This window comes from Rhinoderma darwinii, chromosome 3, assembly GCF_050947455.1.
Source record: "Rhinoderma darwinii isolate aRhiDar2 chromosome 3, aRhiDar2.hap1, whole genome shotgun sequence".
Lineage (NCBI taxonomy): Eukaryota > Metazoa > Chordata > Amphibia > Anura > Rhinodermatidae > Rhinoderma > Rhinoderma darwinii.
The window spans coordinates 103,408,255-103,431,468 of NC_134689.1; the positions used below are offsets into that span (position 1 = coordinate 103,408,255).

At 42.8% G+C, this 23,214-nt stretch overlaps 1 protein-coding gene across 3 annotated transcripts in view; it reads right to left on the bottom strand.

Moving 5' to 3' along the window:
* The window catches only part of STK32A (serine/threonine kinase 32A), a 224,000-nt gene extending 206,777 nt beyond the window's left edge, over positions 1–17,223 (bottom strand). For 2 of the 3 annotated variants that reach the window (XM_075860026.1, XM_075860028.1), the window contains exons 1-2: positions 17,123–17,223; positions 1,070–1,230 (exon numbers count right to left, since the gene is read on the bottom strand). In XM_075860026.1, the coding sequence (XP_075716141.1) occupies positions 1,070–1,121 (52 nt within the window). In that variant the 5' untranslated portion in view covers positions 1,122–1,230; positions 17,123–17,223. The remainder of the gene's footprint in view (positions 1–1,069; positions 1,231–17,122) is intronic. The other variant, XM_075860027.1, reaches the window with a different exon arrangement.
* Between the last annotated feature and the right edge of the window lie 5,991 nt (positions 17,224–23,214).

The window sequence follows — 23,214 nt, forward strand, 5'->3', positions numbered from 1 at the left end:
CTCTGCAACTATTGGCTGAAGCTGTACCTCAGACTTCTGGCTTTATCTGCATCTGCTATCACTCTGCACATAATACTGGTAATGCGGAGAGCGCTTTGACGCATTTCAGCTGATTCTTCCTGCATTTTGAATAGAAAGCAGGAAAAATTACCTGACATGGAGGAGAGCGCTCAATATTATCAGTAATATTTGCACAACATATGCAGGGGGGCCGGGGAAAGGAGGATGTCTATAAGGTGAAGCTTTATCCGTTAACTGCAGATTTATGTCAGAGATGGGAGCGTTTTGAGAAACAGTCCAGCTTACTGAAGCTGGATGGAATAGTCACCTGTCCTTACTATGTTAAAATCTGACACACGATGGTGCTTTAGAATTTACTTTACTAGCTATAGCAATATAGTTTATTAGTTAAATATGCAATGCGCCATTACAGCTATTGGATTTTTCTACTTATTAACATATGTATACCGATATCCGTGTGATAATTACAGCATTGGAAGGTTGGATAAATATGTGTGTATTGGGCTAAAAGCCCACTATTCTCATGAATCACTAAGTGTGAAGCAAACTATCCAGACATATCCCCTATTTTAGATCGGAGCTTCACGTAGCGTGATATTGCTAACATCAATGCTGTTCATGCACTCCTTCATGTATATGCAAGTCTTCTTATATAATGCCTAACAGTCTCCTGATGACATAAAGCATTGGAGAAACCCCTTTTATCTTATACTGGACAACCCCTTTAATGGCCCTGGCATGTTACATGCCCCTAGTAGCTCCATTTTCCTAGTTATGAAAATGTTCTTTCTATGAAATTCTATAATATATTCTTTAATGTGCCTCTAAGGTACAACTTAGCTTCTATGGATACGTGTACAAAGTACTGTAAGCACAAAAGATGGATTGCCATTATTGGGATGGGAGTTTATAACATCTCCTTAACTATTCCTGTGCAGGGTACAAGAGAGCAACTCCAGAAATCCATGTTCTCCAATCTCTCTAACAAAATAATGATTCAAACTACTGTATGTTAAAAGCAAGTGTACTTCACTCGCGCTTCCCTCACCTTCCTCGTTGTCGTCAAACACAGGGGTTTTGCTTGAGTTATTGGCTCCCATCGTCACTTGTGCCAGGCTCCAAGTGCCGTCGTTACATCCTCATAAGTTCCACAGCGCTGATCATCAGTTCTCCTATATCCAGCAGGAAGACCAGTTACAATTCTTCATCCTACATAAAGTAAAAGCACTTATTCACATTCTGATGGAGTATATATATGTTCCCCCAGTGTTTGCTGGGGTTTCCTTCAGGTATTCCAGTTTCCTCAGACGCACTAAAAATATACTGAGGGGTTAATTGGCTACTTGGGAAATTGGCCCTGGTTATGTGTGCTTGAGATTAGGGACATTAGATTGTGAGCCCCGTTGGGGACACAGACAGATGTGGGTAATGATAGTCTCTGTAAAGCGCTGAAAAATTTATTGGATGTACAGATGTAGCCATCTTTATCTTGACTCTTAACGCATTAAATACACAGTGGCAAGAACCTTTAACTTGATTTTTTTCAATGGCTTTTGTTGTGTGATATCACGCTGTAGCAAGTTATCAGTCAATACAAACTTGCCTACATCTGTATGGAAGGTCCAAAAACCTGTCGGCCAGGTAATGTCAACTCTGAGCTGTGTACGTTGTAGAAGGGTTTTCTAAAGGATGGAGTGTCACAAGTTTTTACTGTAGTTCACGGTCAATGTTGTGGTTTTATTGGGAGAACAAATCAGTATGGTAGGGGTATATTACTGAAAAATGTGAGGGGAATATCCAAATATACTCTCCATACTTGCTGAAACATTTATACAATAGTGTTATATGTTCCTACTGTCTTTATTACAATGATAAATGTCCCATTCCTCCATTATTAATTTTAATGTGTATAGAAATGTTACGTTTTTGCTTCATATTTTTATATTTCTGCGTGCCAATTTTGTGAATAGGTCTGAGAAATTCTGCTACCAACAATACTGACAGGAATCTGAGACTTTTAGTAAGGGCCTGTTCACACCAGCGTCGGGTTCCGTTTGGGGTTTCCGTTCACCCAGTCAGAGAAACAGCTGAACGGAAACTATAGCTTCGGTTTGCATTACCATTGATTTCAATGGTAATGCTTCTGTTGCATTTGGTCTCCGTTTTGTTTTCGTTCAGTAAAGATTCTGTTTTTTTTTTAACGAAAACAATAGCCTAGTTGACTGCGCTATTTTTTCCCTGAAAAAATGGGAACAAATGGAAACCAACTGCAATGAAAGCATTACCATTAAAATCAATGTTCGGCTTTCTGTTCCTCTGACGGAATGGAATAGCTTTTTCATCTCATGTGTCTAGTTGATTTGATTAATAGCTGAACGAGCTTAATTAGGCCTAGATCTGAGCATCTACTCCCCTATAAATGTAGATGTAGCATAAGGGGAAGGCACTCGCTGCAGGGGTGGCATTTGTGCAGTAGTCATCTCTGTCTAAGGCGAAATTCACACTAATGTGTGCGTTTTGCGCACGCAAAAAATGCAGCGTTTTTTGCGTGTTGCAGTTCCATGTGTCATCAGCGTTTGGTGCGTGCCTGCGTGATTTTTATGCATATGCCTTCCTTATGACACGCGGTTTCGATGCTTATAAACTGCAATGAATGTGGTGCTTTTTTTCTCCTTCATTTATTTAACAACTGTAGCGCGAATCACGCGCGACACACTGAAGTGCTTCTGTGTGCTGGGCGCGATTTTCACGCACCCATTGACTGTCCTGGCAGTTAGACAGGGTAAGTGACAGGTAAGCTGCATTGCCAAACCAAACACACTTGCACACATTCAAATTATTACCTTCAATATTTTACCTGTTTACAAAGAAAATTCAAACAAACATGTTCACTACCGCGCTCATCATTATAGCTGCTGTTGGTTTACAATCCTACCGCCCATTTAGGCCTTGGGAAAAAACAGTCCACATCAGTCCCTCTCTCCTTGCCTCGCCCATGTACAGCTCCCATTCACTATTCACTTTCCTCAATCACCTTAACCCATCTCATCCCACTGCTCAACAGAAAAATCGCTCTCATAAATCACAGAACCATCTGCTGTCTCTCTCCATTCTCCTGCTACTAGCTACCGGGGACATCTCCAACCCTGGTCCTCCCTTTTCTGCCAAGCTCAACCACGAACATGCCACACATAGAAACTCTGCAAATCATATTACCAATCCTTGTATGTCTTCTCCTGTCTCTTAACTGTGCGGTCTGGAATTCTCGGTCCGTGTGCAACAAACTCACCTTTATTCATGACTTATTCCTTTCTAACTCTCTCAACCTCCTGGCTCTTACAGAAACATGGCTACACCTGTCTGACACTGCTTCCCCTGCTGCTCTATCTTATGGTGGTCTCCAGTTCTCTCATGCCCCCAGACCTGAGAACAGGCATGGTGGAGGAGTAGGTATACTTCTTTTCACACACTGTACTTTTCAGGTCATTCCTCCGGTACCCTCACTCACATTTCCCTCTTTTGAAGTCCACACCCTCAGACTCTTTCACCCTTTTTCCCTCCAAGTGGTAGTTGTCTACCACCCCCCGGGCTCACCCCTCCAATTCCTGGATCATTTTGCTGCCTGGCTTCCACAATTTCTATCCTCTGAAACACCCACTCTCATCATGGGTGACTTCAACATCCCCATTGATAACCCAATCTCCCCATCTGCCTCCCAGTTACTATCTTTAACCTCCTATCTTGGTCTGTCACAACTTACTAACTCTCCTACACATGAAGACAGGCATTCGCTTGACCTGGTCTTCTTCCAGCTCTGCTCAGTTTATGACTTTATTAACTCTCCTCTCCCACTCTCTGACCACAACCTTCTCTCCTTTACTATCAAATATTCTCTGCCTCCTCAGGTCATGCCTACGTATCAGACATACAGAAATCTACATGCCATTAACACTCAGCAACTCAAACAGTCTACAATCCTCATTGTCCCCTATCTCTTCCCTCTCCTGTCCCAATCTGGCTGCCAAACTTTACAACAACACTCTCAAGAATGCATTAAATGAAGCAGCGCCCCCCCCCCTACACTCCGAACCACTCGACAAAGACGACGATAGCCCTGGCACACGCCTCAATCCCACTTTCTTCAGCGGTGCTTGAGATGTGTCGAACGACTGTGTTGAAAATCGCATTTGGCTGCAGACTTCCTCCATTACAAATTTATGCTCAAAACTTACAACTCTGTCCTTCACCGCGCCAAACAAATCTATTTCACTTCTCTCATCTTTACACTATCTAATAATCCAAAACGCCTCTGATACTTTCCACTCCCTCCTTAGTCCTAAAGTGTAGACGCCAATCACAGATCTCATAGCTGAAGACCTGGCAACTTATTTTAAAGTTAAAATTGACAACATCCGGCATGATATTATCTCCCAGTCCCCTAGTAACATCGATCCCCTTCCCTCCCACACTCCCTCTTCTGCACTTTCAGCATTTGACCCAATAACAGAAGAACCAGTCTCCAGGCTCCTCTCTTCTTCTCGTCCTACTACCTGCCCTAGTTACCCTATCCCCTCACACCTCCTCCAGTCCCTCTCCCCATCTGTCACTAGTCACCTGACTAAAATATTTAACCTCTCTCTTTCCTCTGGTATCAATTCCTCCTCTTTTAAACATGCCATTATAAATCTATTATTGAAAAAAAACATCTCTTGACCCATCAAGTGTGACTAACTACCGACCAGTCTCTAATCTCCCCTTCATCTCCAAACTCCTGGAACGCTTGGTCTACCCTCGCCTTATTTGCTATCTCTCTGCCAACTTCATTTTAGATCCCTTACAATCTGGTTTCCACACTCTACACTCCACAGAAACTGCCCTTACTAAAGTCTCAAATGATCGCTTGGCGGCTTTATCGGATGGTAAATACTCACTCCTAATTCTTCTGGATCTCTCTGCAGCCTTTGACACTGTAGACCACCAACTCCTACTTAAGATGCTCCACTCTATTGGCCTCAAGGACGCTGCTCTCTCTTGGTTTTCCTCCTATCTCTCTGACCGCTCGTTCAGTGTGTCATTTGATGGTTCTACTTCTCCTTATCCACTTGCTATCGGGGTTCTTCAGGGATCAGTCCTAGGTCCGTTCCTCTTTTCTCTCTACACAGCCCCTATTGGACAAACTATCAGCAGATTTGGCTTCCAGTACTCTTCCAATTACATCACCTCTGCTCTAATACAAAACACCAGTGATTGTCTGTCCTCTGTCTCTAACATCATGTCCTCTCTCTATCTGAAAATGAATCTTTCTAAAACTTAACTCCTTGTGTTCCCGCCATCTACTAACCTCCGTAAACCTGATGTCTCCATCTCAGTGTGTGGCACTATCATAACTCCTAAGCAGCATGCCCGATGTCGGGGGATTTTTTTGGCGCAGATCTTTCCTTTACTCCTCACATTCAATCACTTTCACGTTCCTGCCATTTTCACCTAAAAACACCTCCGGAATCCGCCCTTTTCTTACTGAGGAATCCGCCAAAACTCTAAGGGTATGTGCACACGATAACGACCATCACATCTGAAATGACGGAGCTGTTTTCAGGAGAAAACAGCTCCTGCATTTCAGACGTAATTGCTCGTACTCGCGTTTTGCGAACCGTCAATTACGGGCATTATTTTGAGCTGTTCTTCATTGAATTCAATGAAAAACGGCTCAAATTACATCCCAAGAAGTGTCCTGCACTTCTTTGCTGAGGCAGTCATTTTACGCATCATCTTTTGACAGCGACGCGTAAAATGACAGGTCGTCGGCACAGTACGTCGGCAAACCCTTTCAAATGAATGGGCAGATGTTTGCCGACGTATTGGAGCCGTCTTTTCAGATGTAAATCGAGTCATAAAACGCCTCGTTTACGTCTGAAAATAGGTCGTGTGAACCCAGCCTTATTGTTGCTCTGATTCACTCTCGTCTTGACTACTGTAACTCATTACTAGTCGGTCTTCCCCTCACTAAACTCTGCCCTCTCCAATCTATCCTCAATGCGGCAGCCAGGCTCATCTTTATGACCAATCGCTACACTGCACTGCACTGCACTGGTTGCCCATCCTCTTCAGAATAAAATTCAAACTTATTACTCTCACCCACAAAGCTCTCCACAGTGCTGCACCTCCTTACATATCCTCCCTCATCTCTGTCTACCACCCTACTCGGACTCTACGTTCTGCCAACGACCTTAGATTAAAATCCTCCATAATCCGAACCTTCCCCTCCCGTCTCCAAGATTTTTCTCGTGCTGCACCAGTCCTCTGGAATGTGCTACCCCAGACAATCAGATGAATTCCCAATATCCACAGTTTTAAACATGCCCTGAAAACACATTTTTAGACTTGCCTATAACATTCCCTAATCTGACTCCTTTCCATGGCCCCCCTTTTAGATTAGTCATCAGAATAAGATTCCCTCACACTCCTTCTCTTCATGTCCGTCATACACGGATACTGGCTGGTGACCGGCTCATGCAGCTTTATGTGTACTACCCCATGTGTATAAAAGATGGCTGGACCATTGTACAGAACAAAAACTGTTACACTTTGTGTCTCCATTATTTCCTCATAGATTGTAAACTCCTCACTCCTCAGGTTTGAATTGTAAATAAACTTTGTCACTATGTAATGTCTGATATTGTCTGTTCATGTTCCCTCTAAATTGTAAAGTCCTGCGTAATATGTTGGCGCTATATAAATAAAGATTCTTCTTCTTATTAATGGATGAACGGAAACCCCAAATGGAACCAGACGACTGATGTGAACAGGCCCTAAGGCAACAATAAACTATACTGAAGTACCAGATGGAGATCACATGTCAGGCTTCTGTTTTACCATTGTAGTATTCTATCAATGAATCCTATTCATGTACCATGGAAACCGACTCACTGATCAACAGAGGAGGATCAACTACGCTCTCACCAGGATGTCACTCTTCTATAATAGTACAGTAATATAAACAGAAAAAGGACTACTAGTATTCTACCATCCTTCTTCCCTAATGATATGTTCACACGCAAACTCAAAAACGTCTGAAAATACAGAGCTGTTTTCAAGGGAAAACAGCTCCTGATTTTCAGACGTTTTTTAAGCCACTGGCGTTTTTTGCGGCCATTTTTGGAGCTGTTTTCTATAGAGTCAATAAAAACGCCTCTAATAACAACCTGCACTTCTTTTTTGCGTCCGTTTTTTTACGCGTCCGTTTTTCAAAACCGCCGCGCAAAAAAAGGCCAATTGGAACAGAACGCAGTTTTTCCTATTGCAATCAATGTGCAGATGTTTGGAGGCGTTCTGCTTCCAATTTTTCGGCCATTTCTCAGGCGTTTACGGCCCGAAAAATGGCAGAAAATAGGTCGTGTGAACATACCCTAATACTTCTCCCCGTTGCTTTCTGTACCTCTTCCCTGCCACCATCCCCTTTTTTTTATACACAGATCCATTAAGTGTGATATATGGACATGATGGGGATATTTCCTAATACTGGGGCGTTACAACAGTTTGTATTTTATTATTACAATTATTTCTGTTGACAAGTAACCAGGTCAGAGTGTATACTGAATCATGAGTCAAGTAAAGTCCACGAGTTAATATGAGGGTATGTTCACACGTAGTGACCAAAAACATCTGAAAATACGGAGCTGTTTTCACGTGAAAACAGCTCATGATTTTCAGACGTTTTTGTAGCAACTCGCGTTTTTCGTGGCATTTTTGGAGCTGTTTTTCAATGGAGTCGATGAAAAACGCCTCCAAAAACGGAAGTGTCCTGCACTTTTGGCGAGTCCTGAATTTCAGACGTTTTTGCAAGAGCACGTGTTTTTTGCGGCGTCCATTACGGACGTAATTGGAGCGGTTTTTCAATGAAGTCAATGAAAAATGGCTCAAATTACGTCGCAAGAAGTGACATGCACTTCTTTGAGGTGGGCGTCTTTTTACACGCCGTCTTTTGACAGCGACGCGTAAAATTACACCGTGTCTGAACAGAACATCGTAAGACCCATTGCAAGCAATGGGCAGATGTTTGCAGACGTATTGTAGCCGTCTTTTCAGGCGTAATTCGAGGCGTAAAACGCCCGAATTACGTCTGATAATACGCCGTGTAAACATACCCTTATACTCCACTTGTGCACGTAGCCTAAGGGCTTGTCCACACATGACGAAATTGGTGCAGAAAATTTCTCAAGCAATTCCGCAGAAACTAGCAGTATTTCCACTGCGGGAAACCGCACCATGTCCTGTGTTTTTGACTGCAGAAAATGGTGCTGATATTGCTGCGTTTTTCTCAACGTTGGGAGATGGAGACATCTCCTCTGAAAATCTCAGTAATTCAGTCCACTTTCCGCAGCAAGAATTGACATGCAGCGGTACGAAAAATACACACGGCAGGTCAATTTCAGGTCGGAAATTTTATGCAGCGTGTGGATAAGATTTGTTAAATCTCACCCACTTTGCTGCTACTGTGTTATTTCTACATATTTTCCGACCGCAATTCCGGACGGGAAATACCCAAAAATTCCGCTACGTGTGGAAAAGCCCTAAGTATTCAAATAGCATTATGATCAGTAAATAAATTCAGTTTATTACGGTATCCTATTCCTGGACAACATTCATGAAGCTGAGGTCTCATTCTCTTGGGCCAGGTTGTTTGCACTGACCCTGTACAGTGGCGTGTAGAGTCCCTACAATTTCATACTACAGAACCGTATGCACTCTGTATGCTATTTTATGAAACCTCCATAGAGCACCTTATTATGAGGCTATTCTACCCTTGAAGCAGTACTTATAGAGGAGAATACTTCTATAACATAGTATCCAGTGGAGCATGCAACGATTTTTGGCTCCATAAACTGCTATCAGTGCTGTATTTCGGCTCAGTACAACGTTAAGCTGTAATACAGTCATGTGCATTAGTCTTTAGGCTGTGTTCACATGTCGCAGTGTTATCAAGGTTCTGCCGCTATTTTTATTGCAAAAAAACGCAGCAGTTGTAATATAAACAAAATATAGAAACCAACGCTGCCTCTCCCCGCTCAACCCTGCAGGTGAGATCCAGAGGGACCAGATTGTGACACAGTCAATATTACAACATGAGAGCACTACATGTGACTTATACTGTATACAGAATCTGACCCTTCCCCCTATTATCTATGCCTGGTCTATCAGCTCATGCAATTTCCGGCAACCATATTTCCAGGTTTGCCAATCTCCGTTACTTTGTTCTGGACACCATTTATCTAGATGTCATGACACCATTATGAAAGAAAGCCATGACTTTAATGTGAACAAAGGCTTACGTGAACTAGATTGTTGAGATAAGTTGTCGATCCAGGTATTTATTCGGCCATATTTGTCAAAGAAATGTTTTCCTCCCAATATCAGACTATTTGTATCTACTTCATATGGCATTTTCCTTCCTCTGGCTCAACACTGGAGGCCAAGGGTGAAGTTACACACGGCAGATTTTGTTGAAGATATTTCTGTGATGGTCAATCAGTTTCACTCATCTGAATGGGATTGTTTCTGCAGCAGGTGTATTGAATTCTGCAAGTTCCATTCAGATGAATGAAACAGGTTTTCAGTTGCAGAAAATTTCTGCAACCAAATCTGCCACGTGTGACTGCATCCTATTTAGCTGAACTTGACAGACTTGTGTCTTTTTTCAACCTTACTATGTTACTTTATGCCTATAACTCAGAACCTATTAGATCGTTTAAGTAATTGAACACGACCGTACGGCGGCACGCAGAGTTGAAATGGTTCATAATACAACATAAATATAAATCCAAAATAAAATACAAGACTACAATATATTAACAGAAAATGCTTGTTTGGTTTTGGCATTCTTTTTCTGCTATTGTCAGGAAATTTTTATTTAAAGGAACAGTTCTCAGACCCTAGGACTCTTTCCACAGGAAAACACGTGTGGCACTACAAGTAAATATCAAATACAGTACATTTATCTAGTCATTCCATTCAAATTAATGGGAAAAAAAGCCAAAGTAAATGGCATACCTAGAGCGTGTTTTTTTTTAATAGCCAATATAACACCTCTACTTGCCAATAAGACTACAAATACCCATTTCCGGCACTACTGATAGGAAATTCTCAAAATTATATTGTTAAAAACTAGCCTATAAAATATAACTTATTAATGAGTGCTTAACCTAAAAACATAAAAAAAAAAAACGACTGGGGTTCTGTGAAGGGACTCTTAGGGTATGTGCACACACACTAATTACGTCCGTAATATACGGACGTATTTCGGCCGCAAGTACCGGACCGAACACAGTGCAGGGAGCCGGGCTCCTAGCATCATACTTATGTACGATGCTAGGAGTCCCTGCCTCTCTGCAGGACAACTGTCCCGTACTGTAATCGTGTTTTCAGTACGGGACAGTAGTTCCACGGAGAGGCAGTGACTCCTAGCATCGTACATAACTATGATGCTAGGAGCCCGGCTCCCTGCACTGAGTTCGGTCCGGGACTTGCGGCCGAAATACGTCCGTCAATTACGGACGTAATTAGTGTGTGTGCACATACCCTTAGGAACATTAACGATATAGATCTCTGCACATTGAGATCAGTTGAGACCGACCGATCTATTGTTTGTTAGGGTATGTTCACACACACTAATTACGGACGTAATTCGGGCGTTTTTGCCCCGAATTACGTCCGGAAATAGCGCCTCAATAGCGTTGACAAACATCTGCCCATTGAAAGCAATGGGCAGACGTTTGTCTGTTCACACGAGGAGTATATTTACGCGCCGCTGTCAAATGACGGCGCGTAAATAGACGCCCGCATCAAAGAAGTGACCTGTCACTTCTTTGGCCGTAATTGGAGCCGTTATTCATTGACTCCAATGAATAGCAGCGCCAATTACGTCCGTAATGGACGCGGCGTTCAAGCGCCTGCACATGCCGTTAGGACTGAAATTACGGGGATGTTTTCAGGTGGAAACATCCCCGTAATTTCAGCCGTTACGGACGCTGTCGTGTGAACATACCCTTAGGCTGGGTTCACACGACCTATTTTCAGACTTAAACGAGGCGTATTATGCTTCGTTTTACATCTGAAAATAGGGCTACAATACGTCGGCAAACATCTGCCCATTCATTTGAATGGATTTGCCGACGTACTGTGCAGACAACCTGTCATTTACGCGTCGTCGTTTGACAGCTTTCAAACGACGACGCGTAAAAATACAGCCTCGTCAAAAGAAGTGCAGGACACTTCTTTCAGACGTCATTTGAGCCGTTCTTCATTGAACTCAATGAAGCACAGCTCAAAATTTACGGCTGTCAGAGAAGCGAGGAGGAGCATTTACGACTGAAACGAGACGTAAAAGCCTGCTACCATGTGCACATACCCTTACACATAATGCGCATGTTCATGGGCGACGAATGATTTTAACCCTTTCACGCCGCAGCCCTTTTTCAAATTTTCATTTTAGTTTTTTCCTCCCCAACTTTCAAAAGCCATAAATGCCTTTATTTTTTCCGTCGATATAGTACTATGAGGGCTTGATTTTTGCGGGATGAGTTATAGTTTTTCGTAGCACCATTTACTTTGCCATATAGTGTACTAGGAAACGGGAAAAAAATTATTTGTGGGGTAGAAAATGAAAAAAAACCGTGATTCCTCCATGTTTTTTTGCGTGCCATTTTTACGGAATTCACTGTACAATTAAAACAACATGTTAACTTTATTCTATGGGTCAATACGATTACGCCGATACTAAATATATATAGTTTTTTCTATATTTTACTACTTTTACAAGTAAAAACCTAAGTGTAAAAAAGAAAATTTATTTTGTTTCGCCAAATTCCGAGAGCCGTAACTTTTTTATTTTTCCATCGATTAAGTGGTATGAGGGCTTATTTTTTTGCGGGATAAGCTGCAGTTTTTAATAATATCTTTTTGGTGTAAATACGACGGTTTGATCACTTTTTATTTCATTTTTTTGTGGGAGATTAGGTGAACAAAAAATAGAGATTCTGGTGTTTAGAATTTTTTTTTTACGACGTTCACCGTGTGGGTTAAATAATGATATATTGTGATAGTTCAGACTTTTACGGACGTGGCGATACCAATTATGTTTATTTATTTAATTTTTTACTATGCTCTAGGGGGAAAATGGGAAAAGCGGGGTTTTTTGAACTTTTAATTTAAATTTTTTTTTTTACACAAAAAAAAAACTTTATTTAACTCATTTTTACATTTTTTATTAGTCCCCCTAGGGGACTTCAACCAGCGATCGTTATATCGCTTGCACGATATACTGCAATACTAATGTATTGCAGTATATCGTGATTCTGACAGTCTCCTAGAATCCCTCCTAGAGCTTCATAGGAGTACCAAGATGGCGGACCTGGGGGACTTCGTCAGGCCCCCAGGCAGCCGTGCAAATTAACGGCTCCCTCCGATCTCGCAGCGGGGGGCCGTTAAGACGTTACAGGGGGTCGCCCCCCTGTTTTTAGTAATTTAAATGCCGCAATCTCTATTGAACGCGGCATTTAACGGGTTAAACAAGCGGGATCGCGCTAAAACGCTCGTAACCCGGAAGTGTCGGCTGTAACACACAGCCGACACACTCGCTCTATGGAGCGGACTCAGCCCGTGAGCCCGCTCCATATTCACCCACCCGGCGTGCGCCATATATATACGGCGGATGTCGGGAAAGGGTTAAATGCCAAAGAAGACCTAAGGTCTAAGACTGGACCAATCTTAATTAAAAAAAACAAGCTGGAGTAAGACGCGACAAATTTATTAAGAGGCGCTCGCCCCTAATAAATTTCTCGCATCTTCGGGGCTGGTGTAGATTTCTGCTATAATTTAATCCAGTTTTTGGCTTTATTATAGTAAATGTGTCAAGCTGTGGTGGCCACTCCCCTTTTTGCTAAGCTCCACCGACTTTTGAAAAGTGGCAAGAATGGGGAGTTGGTCCAAAGATCAAAAAATGTGCACCTTTTTTCATATTTACACCAGAAAAATGGCATAGAAACATTAACTACCATCCTAGGGGGCTTGCGTAAAGACTTCAAGTCTCTTAGACTATATACTGTATTTTTCGGACTATAAGACGCAGTTTTTAGCAAGAATAAATCTTGCTAAAAAGTCCCTGTGTCTTATAGTCCGCAGTCAAGGGACCCGGCATCGCCCGGCGTCATGACCGCTTCATTACTTAACCCCTTCCCGACCCACGACGTGCCAGCACATCATGGGGAGGGATGATGTATGGAGTGGGCTCACGCGCTGAGCCCGCTCCATACACTGCAGGTGTCAGCTGTGTTTTACAGCGGAGAAACGCTGCTCTAACGACCAGGAACAGCAATTTCGCTGTTCCTGGCCGTTTAAAGGGGTTTTGCCATAAAACGCATGTATCCCCTATCCACAGGATAGGGGATACATGTGTGATCGGTAAGTAGAACGGGGACTGAAAGTCACCAAGAGCGCTGCATGAGAAGCTTTTACTTCTGCGTTCTGTGTCCGGCAGCTTCATAGAGATCAATGGGATTGTTCTGCGTATGCGTGAGCGGCTCTCCATTGATCTCTATGGAGCTGTGGAACAGATAAGCCGGACACAGAACCTGGAGGTCCAAACTTCTCACGTAGCACTCTGGGTGACTTACCGTCCCCTGTTCTCCTTATTATTGGGGGTCCCAGCGATCTCACATGTAGCCCCTATCCTGTTGAGAAACAGAATAAATTATTTTTTAAGAAATTATTTTTTTCCTATTTTCTGTTGTCTAAAACCTGGGTACGTCTTATGGTCTGGTCAGGTGCATCTTATAGTCCGAAAAATACGGTACCCAAGATTGAATAGAAGACTCAGTTCATCATATCATCCAGCAAATCCAATAAAAGGATTAAACTAAAACATTTATATTAGACCAAAAGTATTTGGTGACACTAGATGAATGTACATACAGATCTAGCCATCTTTATCTTGACTTTTAACGCATTAAATAGTGGCAAGAAACTTTAACTTGACCTTTTCAATGGGTTTTGTTGTGTGATAAAGTTATCAGAGTCAAGATAAAGATGGCTATATCCATATGGCAGATAAAAAATAGAAGAAAAAAAAAGCGGAAAATGTACGCTTTTTTTTAATCAATAAAGGATGTTATAGAAACACACCATAAAAAGTTGTGTAAATAATCAATCATAATTTTATTTTCACGTAAATCTGCAAAAAAATAAATAAAAGTAACTCAGAAAATCTCCCTTTGTGATCCTGATCTTTGAGTCTGTGACCAATAACCAAGCAATAGCATAAATGGCCATAACAAGAAAGAAAATCTTCAGTCCTGACTCCTGAGTGATGATGCTTTATTCAGATCGATGGGCTGCACACATTTTACAAGGCCATATAATCACCTGTTTTACATCTTTACTGATTCTGCTGATGAACTGAGTCCTAAACACTTGGCCTTCACGTTTTATGTAGCCCTTTTTGTACTGCTTTTAACTCTATCCTGCTGGAGACATTCTAACTTTAAAGTTAGGCCAGGGAGACCACAGAGTATGGCCTAATATGGTCACATTTTGGTGTCTGTATTACGGCCCCAAGACGCGACTACTCACTGTTAACTCTACGGTAATCTATGCTCAATATATTTGAACCACGTGGGGTCTTCTAACTGCAATACAGACGCTAAAATGTGACGTTAGACCCTATTATGCACACAACCGTAAAATCGTCCGTAATTGCACCGGATCCGTCACCATTGAAATCAATAGTGATGCAAACGTAAACTTATGGTTTCCATTTGTTTCAGTTTGGATTTCATTCATGGGTTCCCCTAATGGAAAGCTTTGAATGAACCCATGAACAGAGTCCCGACGCAGATGTGAACGAAGCCTAACACATACTTCCACGGTAAGGTTCATTATCTATTCCCCTTCCAGAATAGGTCTACTTTCCACTTTTTACGGTCTATTTAATGCTCTCCCTCAAGGTGTTTGGCTTCCTTTCATGTCACAATGGGAGGAGGACATTGGCTCCAAGCTTTCTACACAGACGTGGCAACAGTGTTGAGAGACTATCAGAAAGGGTAGCTGGCAGGTTTCCTTAGCTGAGACCTTAATCGAGATCCTACATAAAACCTACTTAGTTCTTGCTCACTTGCACACTATATACCCTGATGTCTCCCCCTGTTGCTTCAGAGGACGCACTGTTGAAGGGACCATGTACCATATATGGTGGTCACGCCCATGGTAGCAACCCTTTGGGCTCGAATATGTACACTAATCTCTGATATTTGTTAACTTACGATTCCTACAAGTTTGTCCGTTTGCCTACTGGGAGAAGAAACGCTTAGCATGCCTTTTGCTAAATTTAAGCTCGCCCAATTTATATTTTTAGCCACCAGGATTTACATTGTTGACAACTGGTGCTCTCCGACTTTAGATTTCAGTGCTGTAATTTAAAAAATTAATCGCATTGCAGTCTATAAGAAGTTAGATGCTATTAGAAATTATTCATTCGTTTCGTAGGGTGTGCGACCCAAGGTTATCCTCCCACTCACCCGATTTCCAATATTGGAAAAGTTTCATCAACACTCTTTGGCGACTTTACATATTACTCTTCATTCACGTATAGGAGGCTTTGTGACTTTTTTTTTTGTACCTATTAATGGCTCTTGTTATAATTGTTTAATTGTACCATAATGTATATCTTACCCCTGCTTCCCGTTCCGTCCCTTTTACTCCACCCCCCCCCAGCATGGGGTTTGCTGCTGTATTTTTGAACTTTATATCCTGTTCTTTTTTTATGCTTTTATAATTCCAATAAATACTTTTTGAAACTAAAGGTACAAAGCCAAAATACAACACTCATAGCCGTTTATAGGGCAAGAAAATTGTTATATGTTCCATTGGATACTGTATTACAGAAGTATTCTCCCCTATATTTGGGCAAAATATCTTCATAATAAGGTGAAAACAATGGCAGACAGAGTGCCTGCGGTTTCATACTATGGAGTTGTAGAGACTCCGCACAACTATGGGTCAGTGGAAAAGCTCGGCCATGTTGTCCAGAAATAAGAAACGTCAATAAACGGTCTGAATTTATTTCCTGATCATAAGGTTATTTGAACACCTCAGGGTCTTCCACTATATAGTGGGAAGTGGGGTGCTTGCCTTGACATTTGACACGTTATATTAACTTGAGGACTTTACTTGACTCATGATTCAGTATACACTGTGCAGGCTGCAAAGTCTGACCTGGTTTCTTACAATTTCAACAGAAATGAATGTAATAATAAAAATATACATAGGTAGAGGAGTTTTTCATCTTGCTCAACTCATAGCAATATCACATTGCAGGAAAACCTTCTCCAATATCTTTTCTCAGAGAGTCAGACTTGGGCTACACACACACAGACTTTTGGAATACAGTGAGTCGCACATCCATGCAAGATTTATGAGATTTTCATGCAAATACTGCTTAACAAAGTATCGTGAAGAAAGAGAAAGGATAAAAAAAAGTTGTTGTGAAATTGGATGAAAGTGCTAATAGCAGCTAAAGCCCCATTATTATGGTGGTACACAAGCAATGTAGTTCCAGAGAGTTCAGCACTGCTACATCTGTATACTTTAATTGTAAGCTATTCCCAATGACCAATTAACAGGGAATTGACAACATTCACGCACACGCATTACATGCAGCAGCATAAAATTAAAAAAAAGTCTCCGATGCTGGGTGATATTGTGAATGACTAGTAGTACTGTATATAGACATAATACACTCACTTCTGATTATATTATGGGGCCAGAAGCAGAAATTGATGCAGTTAAAACAAATAATTTCCCAATAATAACACTAATAACATTAGTAATTGTATTATTACTATTATTATGATTACTATCAGTGATGTTAATAATATTAATAGTAATAAAAACTATGTAGACACTTATTAAAGTGCAGCACAAGTCATGGGCAATAATTACAATAATAATAATAATAATAATAATAATAATAATAATAATAATAATAATAATAATAATGATGATAAGAGTTCACACACAGGGCAGTATTGACAAGCAGTGCAGGCAGTCTTACCATGCTTCATGATGAGAATGAAGGAGAATGTGTGGCTGGAAGACAAGTGACTTCTGAGAAGATACTGGAGGAGGTACAGAGGGACACTGGATGCCAGTCATGCAGGCTGCTCTTTCTCATCACCACAAGTTCACTACAAAGGGAAATCTTCTTTGCTTCCTGCTGACTAAAGTCTTTGCTGCCCCCTAGAGGACACTGCTGTGAAAAAAAACATTATAGAATAAAACCTTGTAAAGGTTAATTTATCCGAGTAAGGCTCTGTTCACATCTGCGTTGGGGTCCCGTTCTGACGTTCCCTCGGAGGTTTCCATCAGAACGGGACCCTGAACAGACACAAACTAACACCGTTTCCATCACCCTTGGTTTCAATGCTGACGGAGCCGGTGCCCGTGGTTTCCGTTTGTCTCTTTTATGCACCGGATCCGTCGTTTTGCCGGAAGCAATAGCGTAGTCGACTACTATTGCTTCCGGAAAAACGATGGATCCGGTGCACAAACGGAAACCACGGGCACCGGCTCCGTCACCATTGAAACCAATGGTGATGGAAACGGAAACATCTGGTTTCCATCTGTGTCAGTTTGTGTCTTCTCAGGGTCCCGTTCTGATGGAAACCTCCGACGGAACATCAGAACGGGATCTCAACGCAGATGTGAACAGAGCCTAAATGAAGACTTTGCCAAAAAACGTGCAGATAAAATGTGAATATTATGAGTAAACAACTTATTCTTAAGTCTTCAATTATTTATTTTTTTAAATTATATATATATATATATTCTTGTTATTTTCTATTTAATACAAAGAAAGCAAATGAAACTACGTAATAAAAGTAACATAACACATGTGTATGTGTGTGTATATATATATATATATATATATATATATATATATATATATATATATGTATATGTCCTACTCAATTACTTAGAATATCATCAAAATTGAATTTATTTGAGAAATTTAATTTAGAAAGTGAAACTCATATATTATATAGATTCATTACACACAGTGATCTATTTCCAGCATTTTTTTCTTTTAATGTTGATGATTATGGTTAACAGTTAATGAAAACCCAAAATGTAGTCTCTCAGAAAATTAGAATATTATATAAGCCCAATTTCAAAAATGATTTTTCATACCGAAATGTTGGCCTACTGAATGTACAGTATATGCACTCAATACTCGGTCGGGCTCATTTTGCATGAATTACTGCATCAATGCGGCGTGGCATGGAGGCGATCAGCCTGTGGCACTGCTGAGGTGCTATGGAAGACCAGGTGGCTTTGATAGCGGCCTTCAGCTCGTCTGCATAGTTGTGCCTGGTGTCTCTCATCTTCCTCTTGACAATACCCTATGGGGTTTAAGTCAGGTGAGTTTCCTGGCCAATCAAGCACAGTGATACTGTGGTTATTAAACCCGGTATTGGTATTTTTGGCAGTGTGGGCAGGTGCCAAATCCTGCTGGAAAATGAAATCAGCATCTCCATAAAGCTTGTCAGCAAGGGCCGGACACAGGATGAAAGAGTTGGGGAAGGCCAACATGACCAGGGTTACAGGTAAGGAAGGGGTTAAATTTTTCTGGTAAGGAGCGGGAGGATAGAAGGGGTGGTAGCCAAAAAGGGGACGAGGTTAAGGGGGGCATATAGGGTTGGGAGCAGACAGCTTCACGCCATTACAGGGAAGGCAGTTAGCCCTTGTCCCGCCTTCCTTCCCTCCCTAATTTTTTCTGTGTTTATGTTTCTTGTTTAGTGATTTCTTGGTATTGCTAGTGTTTTTTCTTTTACAGGGGACGGCTGATGGTGACCTTAAAGGTGTGGAGTCACGGTGGCATTGTGGCGGATTGGGGCTCCTTGGAGTTGGTGGTAAATTGAAGTGGGGGATTCATCATAGGTATGGTCCCTAACAATTACACAATTGCTCATGGGTATGGTGTTATTTTGGGCTCCTGCTGGGTGGTGTCCCGGGGAGTGGTTTACATCCTTGGCAAGCCAACTGCGGATTAGAAAGGTGCCCCTGAGCCTGTAGGGAGACGGCTTAGGGTAAATAGTTATACAGGTGGGCAGTTTTTTTTTTTTTTAATCAGTTCAATTTTATTCAACAAACTTCACATTTTTACAGGTCATTGTACTTTCTCATACAGTGTATAAGCAAATTTCCACAGACCCAATTATTTATTTCCAACCAAACATTCCCTTCCCCCCAACTCCCCCTTGTATCCCCCCAGCCGGTCTTCTCGATACCACTTTTTCAACCCTATCTCCTTCTCTTCCCCTTTTCCATTCCCCATCCTTCGCCTGCTCTCCGTATGTACCCCACCGTCAGTAGCCCTATACCTGAACGTGTTACCGTAGTGTCATTAGCTCCGCAGAAGCATACCCAGATTGATCAATCCACCTAGCCCATTGTTTTTCAAACTTGACCTTGGACCCCCTCTTGGAGTATATCCTATATTCCATCAGAACCTGTGAGTTAAGTGCCCCTATAATTTCTTGCTTTGAGGGTGGCTCCGCATCCAGCCAGTGCTTTGCTATTCCTTTCCTAACTTGGTATAGTATTTTAGCGATCGCCAAACCTGACATCCTATCCCCCTCCAAATCCCCAACATACCCTAGCAGCATTACCACAGGATGCCATGGAATCTGTACCTCAAACACTCTCCCCACTAGCTCCGATATTTCCGTCCACAGAATCCCCAACCTCCCGCATGTCCAGAACATATGGAGGATGTCTGCTTTTTCCTCCGGGCACCTAGGGCACTTGGCATCTGCTCTTAATCCCATTTGTTTCAGCACCCACGGGGTCCTATACACCCTATGTATCAGAAACAACTGCGATCTTCGTTGTGCTACATTAATGGACAAAGTACATGTTGCTGCCAATACCGCCTCCCAGTGGTCTGTAGAAATAGGACCCACATCTCTTTCCCATGCAGCTTTCACTGGTGCCATAGGATCCCCCAGATGTTCCACCAATAACCTGCGATAAACCAATGAAATTAATCCTTTTGACGTTACTGCTTTTGCAATATGTTCCAACACTTCCGCGGCATGTATTGTCATGTCTACACTGGCCGCTTGTGTCTGCACAGCGTGCCGAATCTGCAGGTACTGATAGAACATGCGGGAGTCCAGCTGAAACCCCTCCCTTATTTGCTGAAAGGATTTGAGTATGCCTCCCTCGTACAACTGACTCAATCGTATTATGCCTTGCTGCTCCCACCCCTGCATCCCTTCAAATTTACCCAATTCCCCCAGATAAGCATTCCTCCAGAGTGGTGTATATTTAGTGCACTCTCCTATCCCCAGCAATTGCTTGCACTGCCACCACACCTTGTGTATGAGAAGCAGAGTGGGTCTGGTACTCGCCATCCGTTTATAGCTGTGCGCTTCCAGTCCTGCCAACGGGTTCTCCCCCCCCCCCCAGATATGATAGGATGCGCGCACTGGACCCCCATGTCTCTTCCTGCTCCCACCCCCAGAAATGCTGACATTGGGCAGCTAAATAATACACCCCATCATTGGGCACAGCCAGGCCCCCCTCCTCTTTAGGCAATTGTAGTTTCTCCAGTTTGATCCTGGGTACCCCCTTCTTCCATACTAGGTCCCTAAAAAGGTTGTGCAACCTCCTAAACCAATATTTGGGGATCCATACCGGGGAGTTATGTAGGACATACAGCACCTGGGGCATAAGGATCATTTTAATCAGATTTGTCCTACCCAGAGCCGATAGCGGTAACTTATTCCACGCCTCTACTTTGGCTTTTATCGTTGTTAACAGTGGCATTACATTAAGGGACATATAATCCTGTGCTTTCGCCGTCATCCTAACCCCCAAATACTTAAACTCCGTGACCACCGGTATCTCCACCTCCTCCTCCCCAGTCTGGATAACCCCCGGGTCCATGAGCATTAGAGCCGATTTTGACCAATTAATGAGCAATCCCGAATATTTCCCAAACCGCTTAATTAGGGCCATCACTAACGGTAGTGTGCGCTCGGTATCCGCCATGAATAGCAGCATATCATCTGCGTATAATGCAATTCGTTCCTCCACCCCCCCATATCTCAACCCCTGAATATGTTCATGTTGTCTCACTGCGCACGCCAATGGTTCCACCGCCAACGCGAACAACAACGGAGATAATGGACATCCATGACGCGTTCCCCGCTCCAGCGTGAACCGATCCGATAGCACCCCATTCACCCTTATCTTTGCAGTCGGGGCTACGTATAACAACTTTACCCATTTTATGAAATTAGGGCCAAATCCCATTTTCTCCAGAACTGACCACAAATATTTCCATTCCACGCAATCGAATGCTTTAGCCGTGTCTAAGGACAGAATGGCTCTCCCCCCATGATTATCCGGAAGAACTTGTAAATTCAAGAACAGCCGTCTCAGATTCACCGCCGTCGATTTGGATGACATAAAGCCGGCCTGATCTCCATGTACCACCCCAGCCACTACCTTAGCTAGTCGAAGCGCCAATACTTTTGCTATGATTTTAATATCCGCCGTCAATAGAGAAACTGGTCTATAGGAGCCCGGGAGCTGGGGATCTTTCCCCTCTTTAGGCAAAACTACTATAGTTGCTTCGTACATTGTTTCCGGGAGCCGCCCCCTATCAAAACTATCCAAAAGAGTGGCCAGTAACTGCGGCGTGAGTTCCTCCCCATATTCCTTAAAAACTTCCACCGGAAGACCATCCGTGCCCGGCGCCTTTTCACTGGCTAGTATCCCTATGGCTGCCTGGAGCTCCTCCAGAGATATGGGCTCCTCCAATGTCCCTCTCTCCTCCCCTCCCAGCCTGGGAAGGTTAATCTCCCCTATATACTCTTCCAGCTGTTGGGGTGTGTGCTCTGCTCTAGAGGCATACAAATCTGAGTAAAACTGCTGAAAAACTTTCAAAATCTGTCCTGTATCCGTCTCCGACTTCCCCCCCTCCCCCCTAATAGTGTGTATGTAATTATTCTCCCTCTGAGCCTGCGCCATCCTTGCCAGTAACCATCCAGTGGTTTCCCCCTCCTCATAATATTGGCGTTTTAAAAACATCCTTTTGTTATCTGCCCTCTCCAACTGATGCTGTTTTAACAACCGCTGCGCCTCCACCCAATGCTTCAGTGTGTCTGGTGTGTTATCTGCTATATGTAGCCTTTCTGTCTCTGTTACCCTTTCCAACAGCGCTTCCCCTAATTGTCTAGACCGTGTTTTTACTGCCGAAATGTGCTGGATGAACACCCCTCTCAGCCATACCTTCATCGCATCCCACAGTATCTCTTGCGGTACCGTTCCCGAGTTGAATTGAAAATATTCCTTTATGAGGTCTAAAATTTGTTTATGATCTATCAGCTTCAGCCAAAAGGCATTGAGTTTCCAGCACCCTTGCCCCCGCCCTGTCTTCCCCTCCGTCTCTACCTTCATTAACAAAGGAGAATAATCCGATAAAGCTCTTTGTAAGTATTCTATCCGGGCTACAAAAGGTACCGCTGCCGGTGAGCACAAGATTAGGTCTATCCTGGATAAAGACTGATACGTGGAAGATGCACAAGAATACTGAAACCTATTTGGATGTTTATCCCTCCATATGTCCCGCCAACCCATTTCAGCAACAAGATGGCCAAACGCTGTTAAACCTCCCCCTGTCATGCCGAATTTATCCATATTAGTATTCAATACCGCGTTAAAATCCCCCATCACTAGTAACGGCACCTCCGGGAATCTAGCCAGTTCCTCCACCACTTTCTTGATACACCCGCTAGAAAATGGAGGGGGGACATACAACACCACCAACACACAATTCCAATGATACAGCATACAGTGTACCCCCACATACCACCCCTCCCCATCCTGGAAGGAGTCAAGACATATAAATGGCACCGCCCTATGTATGAGAAGACTCACCCCCCTTGAATATGTAGTATGGTAAGAATGAAAACTATGGCCTACCCAGGCCCTATGCATCATGGAGACTGAATCCCTAGTCATATGTGTCTCCTGTAGCAGTGGCGGACACAGACTGCAAAAGGCCCCTGTGCAGATAATGTGCCAGGGCCCCCCCCCCCCACCCCGCAAACTTCTCATGGCCGACGGTCCGCT